The 16250-nt window shown below is 39.5% G+C and overlaps 1 protein-coding gene across 6 annotated transcripts; it reads left to right on the forward strand.

The window, feature by feature from the left end:
• Positions 1 to 362: 362 nt before the first annotated feature.
• Positions 363 to 15157, forward strand: LOC107779923 (SUPPRESSOR OF ABI3-5). 6 transcript variants are annotated; one of them, XR_012705940.1, is made up of 17 exons: positions 363 to 588; positions 2394 to 2528; positions 2728 to 2768; positions 3007 to 3216; positions 3328 to 3751; positions 3826 to 3897; positions 4020 to 4112; positions 4194 to 4273; positions 4879 to 5032; positions 8988 to 9072; positions 9583 to 9674; positions 9759 to 9827; positions 10279 to 10449; positions 11328 to 11511; positions 12675 to 13619; positions 13776 to 14112; positions 14780 to 15157. XR_012705940.1 is itself a non-coding variant. In XM_075246330.1 (17 exons), exons 2-17 carry the CDS (start codon positions 2481 to 2483, stop codon positions 14960 to 14962), a joined length of 3033 nt encoding a protein of 1010 aa, XP_075102431.1. In that variant the 5' UTR covers positions 363 to 588; positions 2394 to 2480; the 3' UTR covers positions 14963 to 15157. The 6 variants fall into 6 exon arrangements, 5 of the variants coding, with proteins under 5 accessions (XP_075102431.1, XP_075102432.1, XP_075102433.1 ...); XM_075246330.1 differs by having other exon boundaries at positions 13931 to 14112; XM_075246331.1 differs by having other exon boundaries at positions 4882 to 5032; positions 13931 to 14112.
• Positions 15158 to 16250: the final 1093 nt, after the last annotated feature.

The raw sequence follows: 16250 nt of genomic DNA on the forward strand, positions 1-16250 counted from the left end.
GGTTGAGAATGATTGTGGTGTGAGTGGTATGGATGGCGGGTGGTGGCAGTCGATTATAGTGGCAGCTATGATGGTGGTGATTGTGGTTGAGTATGGTGGTGGTGGTGGTGGCATGGTGTTAGTTGATAATGGTAGGCGGTGACGATAATTAATAATGAATATGACTGATAGCATCTTAATGAAATTAAGTCTGTGTTATGCATCTTAATTATACAGACCTATTCAGACTCATTAAGTAATTGCGAAGTAAAAAAAGTAAATAAATTTAATGATTAAAATTTGAATAATTAAGATTTAAAATTTTAAAACAAACACATTTAATGTTTAAGATATAAATAATTAAGATTCAAGTGCAAACAAACGAGGCCTTTGAGTGGCTACATGTCATTTAGCGATTTCGAGCTCACGAGCCCAAACTTTTCTCAGTGGCTATTTGTGTAAAATCCTACGTTTATCGAATACGCTGCAATTTCACGTTAAAGCAGAGTTTGTTCTTCCGTCGAGTTAACACTTGACGCAGCTTTTTCTATCGGTGGCGAAACATTGCTCAGGCGACTCATCGGCGATCGTTTTTAAAAAATCCGATTTGTAAGATCCCCTCTTTATTCCTCCATCTCTAATTTCTCCAAACCAAAACCCTAATCCCCTCTCCCCAAAATTTTTCAATTCTACTCTTGTGAATTGGGTTGTAATTTTGTTTTCTATTTCTCACGGTTTAAATTAAGCTTCATATCCATAATTTATGGCTTTTTCGGTGATTTTGCGAGCTAACTTGTAGTTTAATGTGTTAATTTCTCTGGTTGTTTTGAGGGACTATTGGTAATCAATTTGTGCATCTGTTCATCGTTATAAATTTTTTTTTTAAAAATTAATTGGCGTTATGTTCAGACTTCAAAGTCAATGGCTCCTATTTATATAGGTTCTACTACCCTATTTTGGGTAGTGATAATCAACTTTTGGATTGAAAGGAATAAAGAAAAAAAGATGATTTCTCGGTTATAAAAAAAGGAGTAAACAAAACAGAATTACAGTATTTTTTAACACTGCAGTAGACAAAAGCCTTAAATTTGAGTGGAGAAGGGTAGAGGGGCAGGGACATTATTCGCCTGGGTTTTGTACCATGCGCTGGCGCTCGGGGATTTCTCGGTTTAAAAAAAAGGAATAAAGAAAAAAAAAGATTTTTTTTTATTTATTTACCTAGATCATTATTCAACAATATGTACAAAGTTATTGTCGTATGTTACATAGCGTTGGATGTAATTTTTCTTTTATTTCTTGTGGTTTTAATTTCTGTTGGTGTTGTTGTGATTATTGTTACTTTGTAGTTACTTGATGTGAGAGCTTGAAATGTTTGTATAGAGTTAATGGTCCATTATGACTGATTTTGTGCCGCATTTTTTTTTTTTTTTTTTTTTGCCGTTACTGACACCGGTGTTTGTCTGCTCATGGCTTACCTCACACTGTGTCCTCACTTTACTCTTAACTATTGTGTCCCTCTAAGCATATCCTGAGCGCGGACACTAGTTTCCACACTTTTTGTTATCTATAATGCTGAAACAGCATTTAAGTTTGCAAAGAAAGGTCGGTAGTATAGTGAAGTGCAATCAGCAATTCTATTGTGCTGTTACACTTTTAAAACTCTTTTTATTTTTTTATATGAACAACTGTATCTCCATGGATCACTGCCTTGACTCTAGCTTCTATCCTGTTCAATAGACGAGGTATACGTGGAGATTTTGACTAATATATACGTGCCCATCTGTTTTCATGTGAGGAGCGATATACAAGACTCAATAGTGAGGTTATTCCTTATCCTTCTGGAATGCTGGTTCATAAGCATTCTGTTCTCATACTAGGCCATGCATGGTTTGAAGAAAAAGTTACCACTTTGGGGTCTCCACATGTCCGTTCTTACAGTAACTTCTGAGCTTATAATTGATGTATTTTGAGCTCCGCATGGATCTCTACTCCCAAATATCATATATCTTTGGACTTTCTAATTGACTAGTGCATAGTGGTTTCACCCTTACAAATGCATATCATCGTCTACTTTTCACAGATAGGAATTACTTTCATTGGGTAATCCTATCACCTTTTTTTTTGACGTGGTGATGTCCTTTGTACTGGGAAAGTTATCATGTGGCTTTCTATTTTTGAACAAGAGAACCCATATCTTTTGCCTTGGGATTAGTAATCTCTTCAGGTTCAGATGATATTCAGTAACATTATATCTGATGATTCCTACATGAAGATCTTAGTTGTGCATTACAATGTTTCAAGAGTTGTTCTGGGAAGATTTTGATTTTGAGGAGTCCAGTAAAGGGGAGGCCAAATCATGAAGATTGTTTCCTGGTTCATGATGGCTTGACTATCTATTTGTGCATGCATTACAGGAAAGCCTTACAGTCATCTTGCTGCTGAAACTTCAAAAAAGAACATCAAGAGTTTTGCAGGGATAACACCAGTGGCTCTTGCAAGAAATGGATCCTGGTCGATATGGGCCCCATCATGGATGGGAAAATAACAGCGTAATTGTGGTTTCCTTCTTAATCACATAATGGATGATAGACAAGAAACTAGGATCATGTGATTGTCCAAAAATTTTCCAGCATCTCTTAAAGAACAATGAATGAAAGCCATGGGAGAGTGAGGATGTGGAATGGATTTGCCTAAACTTCCATCCTTGATTATAACTTGCTGACACAACTTATTCTCTTGAATCCACAGGCTTTGGAGGGTTATAGAGGAGTTCATGAGCCAGATTTCCGGTGAGTGTTATCATCTCTCACCAAAAGGGTAATCAAATTGCTTGATGATAAATTAATTTTGCTTGATGATAAATTAATTTTTCTAATACTTTACTTGTCACATTTGCTGCATGAACATGTAATAGAACTATTCAAAATCTTTAATGTACTGCCTATTATGTTGGTACTTGACACTTCATTTTCTTCCATTATTTCTTTGCCTTTTCCTATTGGCCTTTGCCTCATGGTTTTCTTGCAGGGCTGGTGGTTCTTATGATGACAGGAGGTTTCTAGATGATAGATTTTCGAGGGATGGTGTTTACTCACGGGGTGCCTATCACCGTGATATACTGGAAGGAGAGCACTACTCTCATCCGCCACCAGCAGTTGGACACTGGCCTCAAACAAGGAGAAGAAGTTATGAAGAAGAGTATCCTGTGGAGAGAGATTCCAGGAGGCATGAGAAGCTGTATGTTGATTCATATCATGAAATTTGTGAAGCTGATAAGTATCATGAGATTAACACATTCAGAGATGGTTTATGCAGTTTTGACAACTACACTGATACTGGATTTGACAGGCCTGCTAGGTATTCGGGACGTGAGCGTGACGACTACCCCTATGATGATTATGACTACAAACATCGTATGGCGCACCTGAACAGGGAGGATAGCCACGAAAGGGACTATGAGTACAGTAGATATAGTTATGACTCAGACTATGAAAGAGGCAGTGGGAAAGATGGTAATTGGAGACGACGTGAATCCCGTGAGCGTGGACGTGACAAAGAATCAAGTCGTGAGAGGGATCCGAGTCCATATAGAAGACAGGAGCATTCCCGCTCACGTTCTCGTGGTCGTGATGATCGCCTGAGATCAAGATCTCCTCGAAGTCGAAGTCATAGTCGCAGTCATAGAGAGGACAGTTATGATGATGGCCGATATGATAGAAGTGAGAGACGAAGAGATCGTGATGATAAAAGATACCATGACAATTATTCTGTGGTATGTTTCATACATTGCATATCCCATTTGCGTTTATGGTAGAAGCGCTCATGGGTTCTGCTATTTAAATGTAGGCCCCTTCAGCGACTGTTGTTGTCAAAGGCCTTTCACAGAAAACGACCGAAGAAGATTTGTATCAGATCCTTGTACTCTCTCTATCAATCTCTTGTTCTCGCTCAACTCTCTATGTGCTACTTGTCGCCCACTCAGTTTTGCTGTATTTGTGCTCATCAAATTTCTCTCCTTTTGTATGCTTTTTTTCCTTTAGGCTGAGTGGGGGCCCCTACGCCATGTTCGTGTGATCAAAGAACGAAATTCTGGCATTTCTCGCGGATTTGCCTTTATTGATTTCCCTTCAGTGGTATGGAAAATAAAATTATATGCAAATGTCATATTTTCCATTTCATTCTAGCACAGAATTGAGCTTAGTGCTGTGAAATAGGGTGCGGCGCAAGCAATGATGGATAAACTTGGGGATGAGGGTCTAGTTGTGGATGGTAGGAAGCTTTTCTTCGAGTACAGGTAAATATTATTTTGTTGCATAGGAGAGTACTGATTTTGTTATCTTTATTATCACTGCCAGTTCATACTTTGCAAGATTGTTTAGTGAAGCCAAGGGTACAATGCACCAAGTGTTACTTTATCTTGCACATTTAGGGTTTAGTTTCTGTTTGGGGTCAAATTTGGAGCACCCTTTTTGAGTAAATTTATTCAAGCTTTCTTGAACCATCAGTTCTTTGGGCTTTGTCACTGCAACTGCGGCACTCCCTTCATGTTATATCAAAGTCATCATCCCTTTTATTCTTTTTCCTTGAACTTTGACGCTGCCTGCAAATTAGGGAAGGTAAGGGAGTAAAAGAGAACAGGAAGTGTTCTCTTCCTTCAAAAAAGGAAAATATACCCGCTAGGCCCCAAATCAGGACAATAATTATTATTTCTTCAACTTCCGATTGTTTTCATCTTTTATTTTCTGCAATTATCAGACAAGCTGCAATGTCCGTTTTCTTAGTAGTAGAGTTACCATGTTTTTCAGTAGTTTTAGAAATTGCTCTTGGCGTTTCTGAATAATATGTTCTGGTAGCGCTGCAAAGTTTGAATTAACAGACCTCTAATTTGTTGTTTGGCAGTAGCAAGCCAACTGGAGGGCCCGGTGGGCCTGGTAGTCTAGACAGTGCTTCAAGATCTAACCATGGTAACCATCGGAGTATCACTGTTCCATCTGATTGGATGTGCACCATCTGTGGATGTGTGAATTTTGCACGGCGAACATCTTGTTTTCAGGTTCTTATTTTTAATCCTATTCTTATAGTACTCTTATAACTTTACCTTGTTAGTTGATAATTTTTTTTTTGATAAGGTAAATTGTATTAATCAAAAGGGAGAAAAAAACTCCCGCATACAAGAAGTATACCAAAAAGTAGAGAATTTACATCAGAACATGATTCTCTACAAAAGACGCCCAATCTTCTACACAAGTAGGGGCTATATGTGTGCACCAAAAAGTGATCAAAGATAAAAGACTATTTTTAAGATGTGAAAACGGAGACTCAATCCCCTCAAAAACTCTCCTATTTCTCTCTCCCCAGACTATCCACATGAGAGCTAACGGGGCGAGCTTCTACGCCTTTTGCTTGCTTCTTCTATGGAAATCGGCCCAGCTATATAGCATTTCTTTTACAGTGTTTGGCATCACCCATTGAACACCAAAAAGATTCAAGATTGCCCTCCACAAACCCCAGGACACAGGGCAATGCAGCAGAAGATGATCAACTTCTTTCCTTGAGCTTTTACACATGTAGCACCAACTAACAAGTGTAATAACTCACTTTCGCAGATTTTCAGCTGTTAAGATCACTCCCCTCGCTGCTAGCCATGCAAAAAAGCACACCTTCTTGGGCGCCTTAGGAATCCAGATCGATGAGTATGGAAAAGTAGCCTCCTCTCTCGCCAACATACTCTCTAAAATTACTTTACGGTGAACAAATCATCGCCACACAAGATGGCTGGGACCTGTCTTGCATATATAGCAGTGCCGACAAATCTTGGAGCTCCACAATCTCCCAATCTTGCATGTTCCTTCTAAATGAGAGGTCCCATACTACCCCCTTCATGCTCCTTGCGAATCTGTTGGACCATCAATTCCTTCTGGTTTGAAACTCTGAAGACGTGGGGGAAAGAGACCCTCAGAGTATCCTCTCCACACACCTGTGATTTCAAAAGCTGATTCTCCTTCCATCTCCCACCCTGTATGTGATGTTGCCATAGAAAGCTTCCAAGTTCTTCATGATGTTCCTCCACATGCCACACCCGAACGGTGCTGTGATTGCCTTGGTCCTCCAACCCCCTCCCGTGGAATCGTACTTTTCTACTATGACCTCCCTCCATAGAGCATGCTCTTCTACCCCGATTCCACAGCCACTTCCCCGGCAAACCTCTGTTGAATGCCCTAAGATCTTTTACTCCAAGTCCACCCCACTTCTTTGGGGAAGTGATTGTCTGCCAATTCACTAGATGAAACTTTCTAGTTCCATCCGCCACATCCCAAAGAAAATTCCTTTGAAGCCGCTCCAGTTTTTCTGTGATGCTCACAGGAGCTTGCAACATGGACAAGTAATAGGTAGGGATACTCGACAAAGTGCTTTTGATAAGCACTTACTGCCTTTTGACAAGTACCGTTTCTGCCAGCCTGCTCATCTTTTTTCAACCCTTTCAATGACTGGATTCCAAACCGTAGTATCCTTATGCAAAACGCCCAATGGTAGACCCAGGTAAGTAGTGGGAAGAGAGCCCAACTTGCATCCGAGAACGTGAGACACATCATCAATGTTAGCAACCTCACCTATCGGGAAAATCTCACACTTGCCGAGGTTGATTTTGAGTCCTGATACTATCTGAAACCACTGCAGTACCTGCTTCAGGCAGGTCAACTGATCCATATCGGCATCACAGAAAACCAGGGTGTCATCCGCAAAAAGCAAATGAGAGACTCTTCGGGCACTGAGCACCCCGATCGGAGCTGAGAATCCTCTCAAGAAGCCTCCACCCGCTGCACGATCCATCATTTCACTCAGAGCATCTATCACTAAAATGAATAACATGAGGGATGGGGGGTCACCTTGCTTGAGACCCCTGGAGCTGCCAAGGAAACCACACGGGCTACCATTAACCAGGACAGAGAATCTGACTGAGGAAATGCAGAACTTGATCCATCCCCTTCATCTTTCACAAAACCCCATCCATTTCATAATGAAGTCCAGGAACTCCCAATTGACATGGTCGAAAGCCTTCTCAAGGTCCAACTTGCACAGTACGCCGGGTTCTCTATTTTTCCTTCTGGAGTCTACAAGGTCATTTGCCACCAGAGCAGCATCCAGGATCTGCCTACTTTCCACAAACGCATTCTGGGAGGACGAAACAGACACGTCAAGAACCTTCTTGAGTATGTTGGAGAGCACTTTAGAAATAATCTTATAAATGCTCCCTACGAGACTGATAGGCCTGTAGTCTCTGATACAAGATGCGCCTTCTTTCTTAGGCACAATAGTAATAAAAGAAGCATTGATACTTTTCTCGAAAGCACCATTCACGTGGAAGTATTCAATGGCTTCCATCAACTCCCCCTTAATGGTGTCCCAACAAAGCTGGAAGAAGGCCAAGGAGAAGCCATCAGGCCCGAGGACCTTATCACCAGCACAACTTGACACAACATCGTGCACCTCCTCCTCCTCGAAAGCTCTTTCTAGCTACTCACTGTCTTCCTCCCCTATGTGGTTGAACTCTATGCCCCCCAAAGTAGGCCTCCAACTAACTTTCTCTTTGTATAAGTTCTCATAAAACCCCACTATCGCCCCTTTTACCTCCTCCTCTCCCTCAATCCTCACCCCATCCACAACTAAGGACTCTATGAAGTTTCTCCTTCGATTTGCAACCGCAACCCTGTGGAAAAACTTGGTATTCGAATCCCCCTCCTTTAACCAGAGCGCCCCTGATTTTTGCCGCCAACTAGTCTACTGCGCTATTGCTAACTCGACTATTTCCCTCTTAACCTCCCCAAATCTCGCTTTCTCAGATTTATCTAGCTCCCTCGCCCCTTCCCCTCTCTCTAATTCCCCCAATTCATGCATAAGCTTCCTCATTTTGACCTCTACCCTCCCGAAAACCTCTTTATTCCACCTAATAATATCTCCCTTGAGCAATTTGAGTTTCTTCGACAGACGGAATGAAGGTGACCCTGATACCTTGTAGCTTATCCACCATTCTTTCAATTTGTCACCAAATCCTGGCACTTTCAACCACATGCTCTCGAATCGGAAGGGAGCACACCCCCTCCCTCTGCATCCATCTAGCAAGATAGGCAATTGATCCGAAGTCAGCCTAGGTAAAGGAATCTGCAGCACATTCGGCACCGGCTCATCCCAGGAGGGCGATATCAGAAATCTATCAAGTCTAGACCTTGAGTTGGAATCCTCCGCCCTGGCCCAAGTAAACCTTTCCCCTGACAGAGGAAGATCAATGAGAAAGTGATCATTGATGAAGTCTGAGGAAGAAGATAATCTCTGTTGATAAAGGGATTTCTGTTGATAATCTCTGTTGATAAAGGGATTTCATTACCTTAAAATTCTATTGTAAGAGGAAGACGATAATTTATTATGAAACTTGTAAATTGCTTCGACTTTGATCGAATCCACCCATTATCCAACATACATGCGCACACACATGATTTTTATCATCTTTCCTAGATGGTAATTTTTTATATTTTCGCTGTTCATGTTCAATTTTGTTTTTTTTCCTTTAAGAAAACAATATTTGCACATGTTTGCTGGGAAAAATAGTTGCATCGTCACAGCCCCTGCTCTTTTGTGTATATACAACTTATATGAAATGTACATGTATGCCATTTTTATTGATTGAAGACTGAACTACATTTGCTATCAATGTTGATCTAATTAAAAGATGCAAATATGTCTTGTATGCAATGGTTTGTGAACAGAGAGTTGGAGTTAAGGATGCTGCTGTTTGTGTTCAAAATAGTAATAGAGTACTTTTGGGTAGTCTTGTTTTTTTATACTTTACACCGATCAGATATTTTCTTTATCTGCAGTCTGACAAATATCTTGGCTGAGTTGTTCATGGATGCATAAAGTTATTATAGTAATATAGCTCCAGCGCACAAGTTTTTTCTTGGTATCATCGTATGATAGCTATGCGTGATCCTGTTTTCTCCTCTTTGAAACAGTGTAATGAGCCACGGACAGATGATGCTCCTCCAGCAGACATGGCATCATCCAACTCTAGCTCTCTGGGGAGGAGAGGCGAAGCAGGTTACTAATATATGATTTGTTCAGCTCATATCTAGGTTCTGTTTGGAAGTTCCAAGTATGGAATAGATTGAATCCAACCGATCTTAAAAGCAATTTATATCCAGTATAATCTAATTCGCGGTCAGTCCTTGTCTTTTAAAATGTAAAGGTTACTTAGGATTTTACTTAATCTTGGTTTGGCATGTTATTACTTTTATTGAGGAAAGAGAGAAAATGGGAAGAGAAATAGGTATAAAGGTGGTAATTACTTTTGGGTAGGGAAAATTAAAAGATGTGGTCACAACTCCAGACTTTTAGGCCGTATTCTTTGGACCAAATTCAGCTTAAGGCCATCTCAGGAGTCAGGATTAGCTTGATCCCAAAAACAATGATCAGGTTCTTGCCAAACTAGGATTTTTAGAAAAGAACAGGAGTGCTTTCCCACCAAATCCTGATTAAGAGGTTCTCCAATTCCTCAAACAGGAACTTAATTAGCATAGTTGGATTGATCTTAATTTGATACTTTATCAGGTCCCACGCATGTCTTGGTTGTCCGTGGATTAGATGAAAATGCAGATGAGGAGATGCTTCGTTATGAATTTTCCAAACATGCTCCTATTAAGGTGAATTATTTTTTCTTATCATCTTTGCCCTTCTTTTGTGCTTCCTGGCTCCTATCTAGCTGTCTAACAACTTAATATGTGCAGGATCTTCGTCTTGTCAGAGACAAGTTCACTCACGTCTCGAGGGGATTTGCTTTTGTGCACTTCTATTCGGTACGTTTAGTTTTGGTGGTTATTGAAGTGATTGAATATTCATATACGGCACGGAGCATCAATAGTAGGCATCCTTCTTTTGGGTTGGCCATGGGAAAATTTATATGATATTTTCATTTTGAGAAGTTTGTGTAAAACATTCTTTTTGTTGATTATATTGGTGATTAGGAACATGAATGTCATTATGTTTTTCCTTCTGTTTTTTCTGGATGAGTAAGGGTTTCATTCACAAAAGGGAAAAACATACAAGGTGATTCATGTTCTCTTCATATAGTATTTTGCCAGTCATGTATAATATTTCCATTTTCTGCATGACTTAGAGGCTTGTTCCCTGTAAAGATGCTAGTCTTTATTTGTCAATGAACAAATTGGATGAAGTCTGTAGTAGGAAGTCGATCTTTTTCTGAAGGAAAATGTTTTATCTTTATTGTGCTATTTTCGCATATTTCAGGTGGAGGAAGCTACTAAAGCTCTTGAAGCAACAAATGGTACAACATTGGAGAAGAATGGACAGATTCTTAGAGTTGCATATGCAAAAAGTATCCTTGGACCAGGATCAAATGCTTCTCAGACTAGTAGCCTTGCAGCTGCTGCTATTGAAGCAGCAACTTTTGCTCAACAGGTTCTCTTACTCTTTACCTTGGTTATAGCTCTGTTCATTTTTTTGAGGGCTGGGAGCTGGTTCCATTTATAAATAAATTTTTGTTATGTTGGGCGATATGCTGCCTACAGATACCTTTGTTAGAGAGAGATGGCCTTGAACAAGTAATTTTAGCCTGAATGGGTGAATTCCTTCCATTCATACCTGCTTAGTAGCTTTTCTAAATTGCTGCAAGTTGATTAAATACATCTCATGCAGTTGGTCAGAGTGTATCAATCGAATAACTTAAGATATGTCATCCATTTCTCAAATTTAGAAACATTATTCATCCATTTCTCAAATGTATTGAAGACTTCCGATGTTGTATTCCTTTTTTGGTACTTTCTGCAGATCATTAGAATCCCTGTGCTTTTACAAATCAATTTTATTAATTTCACTTAATTAAGCTGACACTGCGCTCTACTTTTTTTTTGGGGGTGGGGGTGGGGATGGGGGATGGGGGGTAATTGTTTGGAATAAATGGGAGTAAAAGCTAACTATTGTTGTTTTTATCCATATGCAACGGTTTCATTTCATAATTCTGTTCTGTTTCGCGGCAGGGTTGGGGGTGGGTGGGTGAGATGGGGAGACTATTGCTGCAAAGAATGAGCTTTGAGTGTCACCAAATGATAGCTTAGGCATCATGTAGTTTGTAGCTTCTTTGAGTGTCACCAAATGATAGCTTAGGCATCATGTAGTTTGTAGCTTTCTTTTACGTTGGTTGGACAGACATCTGTTCATCTTTCAATAGAAGACTGTAAAATGTTGATGCGTTATTTGATGCATGTTAGCACATCTATAATTATCCAATAGAATTAGGTCAAGTTACACGTCTAATTATACCTCCTCCACGCTTGTAGTATGATGCTGTTGGATGGGCACCAAAAGAATATAATCCTGATGATAAACTGTCAACCGGTGGACAAGAGCGCAGTGGAGAAGTTGCTGGTCAAAATTCTGCTCCACAATCTGGATTTGTCTGGGATGAAGCCTCTGGCTATTATTATGATGCTGCTTCTGGTTTTTATTATGACGGGAATACAGGTTTGTTTCCAGTTTATGTTAAAGCACTGTCCACTCTGTGTCATTTATAAACCAAGTCTGGTTAAGCACACATTATTAGCTGATGTTTTTTAACTAAGTAACATGAAATAGTGGACATTGTCTGCTCACGTCTTGTGCCTTTTGGGTGCCATGGGGTTGTACGGAAGTCTAAGTGAGACTGCGGAGGTCCATTTAGTAGATAGGTTGCAGATCTCAATGTCCTTCAAGTCAGATGCCTGAATGTAAGAAGCTAGTGCAATTTTGGTGCCCGTTTCTTCTCGTGAAGACTTGGCTGGATAGAGATTTTTATTATAAACAATTAGAGATTATAGTCCAGTACATCTAAATTTGGTCTCAAAATTGCTCGGAACTGTGATGGCATTCAGATGTCTGTCCCTTGCTCGTAAGCTGCTAAGTGTGAAAGGTCGCCCATCTGAAAATTCTTCACATGTAGGAAAAAATGGTTCCACATTATTTCTTTTGCTTTTGTATGAGAATCTATACTATGATCAGGGGGAAATTTTTATTTTGTGTGTGTGGGCCGGGGGGGGTGAATGACAATGACTTTAACTGAGTTGTGCACCTGCTGTCTTATTTTCTCAGTCCAATAATCTACCAATTCCACTTATGTTTGGCCATAAATATCATTTATTATTTTGTAAATACGGAACTTTAGTATTTCAAATACGGGTGAAATGTTGAAAACTTCTTTGAGGGGCATTTCAAGTGAAATAATTGTTTTTACTCGCCAATCTTCAACCTTCATTTTTTCTAGTGAAATTAATGTCCGAACACATTAACTTCCAAAATCTCTTTTATAACTTCAACTTCAAGTACTCTTTTTTTTCCCTCCAACTTCAACCAAATATTGTCCAATTGCCTATTTTAAGGGCGTGCTAGGTTTCATTCTCAGGAGGTTTGTGTTTCATCTGGCAGTCTTGTTTGAGCCTATTTTTATGTGATTATTGCTGCTATTATATTAATTATACTTGGGAAAAAACTATCTTTCTATTTCTGTTTCATCTTGTAGTGATCCTCTCTTCTCAAGTTTGAGTATGTGTTGGGAGCTGGATTATGAAAAGGTCTTGATAAACCCTAGGACGTAATTACAGGTGTAGGTAAAAGTAAAATGTGACACCATCGCAATTATTGTTGCTTTGCAGGTTTGTATTATGACGGTAACAATGGGATCTGGTATACTTACGATCAGAAGACTCAGCAATATGTACCATGTACCAATCACAATGACACCAAAGCAGCAGAGGGACAAACTGAAGCTACCAAATCATCTGATGGCTCAAACACTAAGAAAGTTGTTATATCTGCACCAGCTATTGTAGTAGCTGGTGAGAAAGCTGCCTCACTACCCGACGCTATCCAGGCTGCTGCCTCTGCAGCAATAGCTGCTGAAAAGAAAGAGAAGGAGAAGGCAAAAGAGATAAAACTTGCCTCAAAAAGCAGCATCCTTGCCAATAAGAAGAAAATGAATAATGTATTGTCAATGTGGAAGCAAAGAAGTCATGAAGGTCAAGCTCCCCGCGTGGCGCTTGAAGACAACCAGACAGTGGGTGAAGAGAGATCTAACTCAGTAGGACCTGCAGCAAAAACCAAGTTAAAAGCTGAGCCCTTGACTGCTAGAGAGAATGCTACAGCCAGTCCAGGACTTGCAGGAAACTCAACTTTTCAATCTGTGAGTTTTGAGTCTCAGGATAGGCCTAGGTCTGTGACTAACAGCTCTGGGGGCATTCTGAAGGGCGTAATAAGAGGTTCTGGTTTAGGAGTGGTGAAATCGGATACCCTGTATACAGGATCATCTGGAAGTTCATCCACCTCACATACCATGCCACCAAGCACAGCTCCCTCATTAACAAATCCAGATGCCTCTGCAGCGCCCTTTAGGACAGATGCATCTGCATTGGGTTCTTATATGCCCCCAGTACCCGCTGGAGGTGGTAAAAGAAGGTTCTCAGAGATGCCATCGCAGCCTCCATCTATTAAGGAGCAGTCTCAAACTACAACTGCATACCGAGATCGTGCTGCTGAGCGGAGGAGCTTATATGGTTCATCTTCAGCTTTTGGAGATGATGCATCAGATCCTGGAGATTCAAGTAAGAATTCACACAACATTTTGGGCTAATGCAGCTTGTTTGAGCTTTGCATCTCTCTCCCTCTCTCCCTCCCTCCTATCCCACCCTCCCTTTCTTCCTGAGGTTTCTAATGCGCCATGGTTTTTTGTAAGTGTCTTATCTTCATTTCTGTAATAGGATGCAATTCTTCCATAGTTGAAAACTTTTCCGTAGGTCCAGACCTTGCTTAGTTGGAAAACTTCAAAAGATGAAGATTCCAATGGTGGTTGCTAGATTTGGTATGTGTATTAACTTGTGAGAAAATTTGTTTTCTATTATTGCTGGGCTTCAAGATCGAGACTCAACATCTAGAAGAGGTGTTTTTGATCCAACACCTTTCCCACCTGGTGTTGGAGGTGGACGTAGTGCAGAAGCAAATAGTCAGAGCTTTGAGGTGATCTCTGCTGACAGGGCTATCGACGAGAGTAATGTGGGCAACCGTATGCTCCGCAACATGGGATGGCAGGAGGGCTTGGTATCATCTCTTACCTTACAACTCTTCATAGACTTCGTTTCTATTTGATCGCAGAAAAATGTTGTTCATAATCTTCTTCATCTAAAAATGTTGATAACCTTGTACTAATTACGACTACAATAACTACACCTCAACCCTAAGCAAGTTGGGATGGCTTTATGGATCCTCAATGGTCATACCGCTCCATTTAAGCTCATCTTAGTCCAATATTATATCAAAATAAAATAAAAAAATAGAAGTAAAAGCACTAGAAGTTCTCCACTAGCCTGTAGATCTCTTACAGGACCAAAATACTCATAAAAACATTGGACCTAAAGTAAACATGCTGATATTACTATAACATATTCCAACTAATTGGTATCACTTAATACAGATTTAGTTCTTCCCTTGTACCCTATATGGATCCCAACTAATAACCTTATATTGATTTTACTGATAAAAAAGAAGCTTATATCGATTTCATCGGTCCGGTGCTGCTGAATTGTTTATTATGGGTTACAACCTTTTTTTCTTCTAAAATATGTGGGAGGTTAATGCTGCATTTTGTGTGTATACTTGTATGAGCTCGTGATGCCCTGGCTGCAAATTGGTATTCCTTCTCGTATGTCAAAGCCTAACACTGTATTTTGGGAATTGTTTTTGGTTTCTTTTATTGTCATGAATTCAGGGATTGGGGAAGGATGGAAGTGGTATGGTAGAGCCAGTCCAAGCTCAAGCATCTGAACGTAGAGCAGGACTTGGAAGTCATCAGCCCAAGAAGGTGGACCCAAACCTTGAAGTACAGGCTGGTGACAGTTACAAGACTCTGATACAAAAGAAGGCCATTGCTCGGTTCAGAGAGATGTCGTAAGAACTTAAGAGGCAAAAAATGTAGTAGTAGTATATAACAACCATTCCAGGATGTGGATTGGAGATGTTGATTAGAAATGTTTCTGATTTAGGGTTGCAACTCTAGTTAGTTAGTTTATTGATTTCTTTGTTAGTTTTTCCTTTTGCTGTTGGAATTATTTCAAAATGTGAAGGATAAGGTTCTGGTTTTCTGCAATGCCCCCTTTATCTGAGGAATGTTGGAATCAGAATATCGCACTTGTGTGCCTATTTTTTGCAAAGCTAAGACATTTCTCTTTATTTCATTTTAGTAATGGATCTACTAGTAATGTTAGTGAAGTGACACATTTTTTATTGGTTACTTGAAAGATATCTAAGTGACTGGATGAGCAAGAGAAAAAAATTGTTAGTTTAACGAGAAAAAAAAAGAAGTGTTACAAGCTATGCTCTGATATGTTATGTTTGAAAAGTAATACTGGCTTCGACTACAGGCCTGTGAACTTCTGTTCGGTTCCATAAATTAAGTGAAACATTGGGAGTTGTAAAATTGCTTCAAGTTCTTGAATAAACATAATTTTTTTTCCGTTCACAATTTAAGTATTAAATACAGGGGGGACAACACTTGCAAGATATGGAGTAACAGAACTCAAGCGGGAGTTTTGCAGTTTTGGAATTGCTGTTTTAATTGGAATTGTCTATTAAACTATGAAGACACAGTTTATTTTCCCTTTCTGTTTATTATCCCCTCACATTCTAATTTTCTCTATTCCCTTAACTAACATGAATTTCGCAATAATACTTAAATTCTGGCTATTAGAAACCTAATATGTGTCCAATAAAACTAACTATTGAAAGGTAAATAAAATAAAATATTTTTATGAAAAAGTAGGTAAAGGAAAAACACCAGTTACGATATTTACTTATTGAAAATGTGAAAGATTATATATTACAAATGAGTAGCAACATCAACTACGCCGCAGTTCCAACTCGTGGTGACACCCATTTCTCATTTCCATCACTTCCGACTGTCAACGTAACACAGGCTTGGGTGGGCACGTCCCGATGATATTTGTATGATGAGGATTCATCATAAATTAACAAGTTTTATGCTAACTGTCAACCTACCGTAACTGTCTATCATTTATTCGAATTTGGAACGTGTATTATGTTACAAATGAGTAAATATAAAAATATAATCTTAATAAAAATATTAGATACGCCATGAGAAAGAAATAGTTTTTGTTGATGTATGCAAATTTGCTAGTATATAATATGGTACTCAATAAAGTAATCATATGTTGTCACTAAAT

This window comes from Nicotiana tabacum, chromosome 23, assembly GCF_000715075.1.
Source record: "Nicotiana tabacum cultivar K326 chromosome 23, ASM71507v2, whole genome shotgun sequence".
In the NCBI taxonomy this organism is placed as follows: Eukaryota; Viridiplantae; Streptophyta; class Magnoliopsida; order Solanales; family Solanaceae; genus Nicotiana; species Nicotiana tabacum.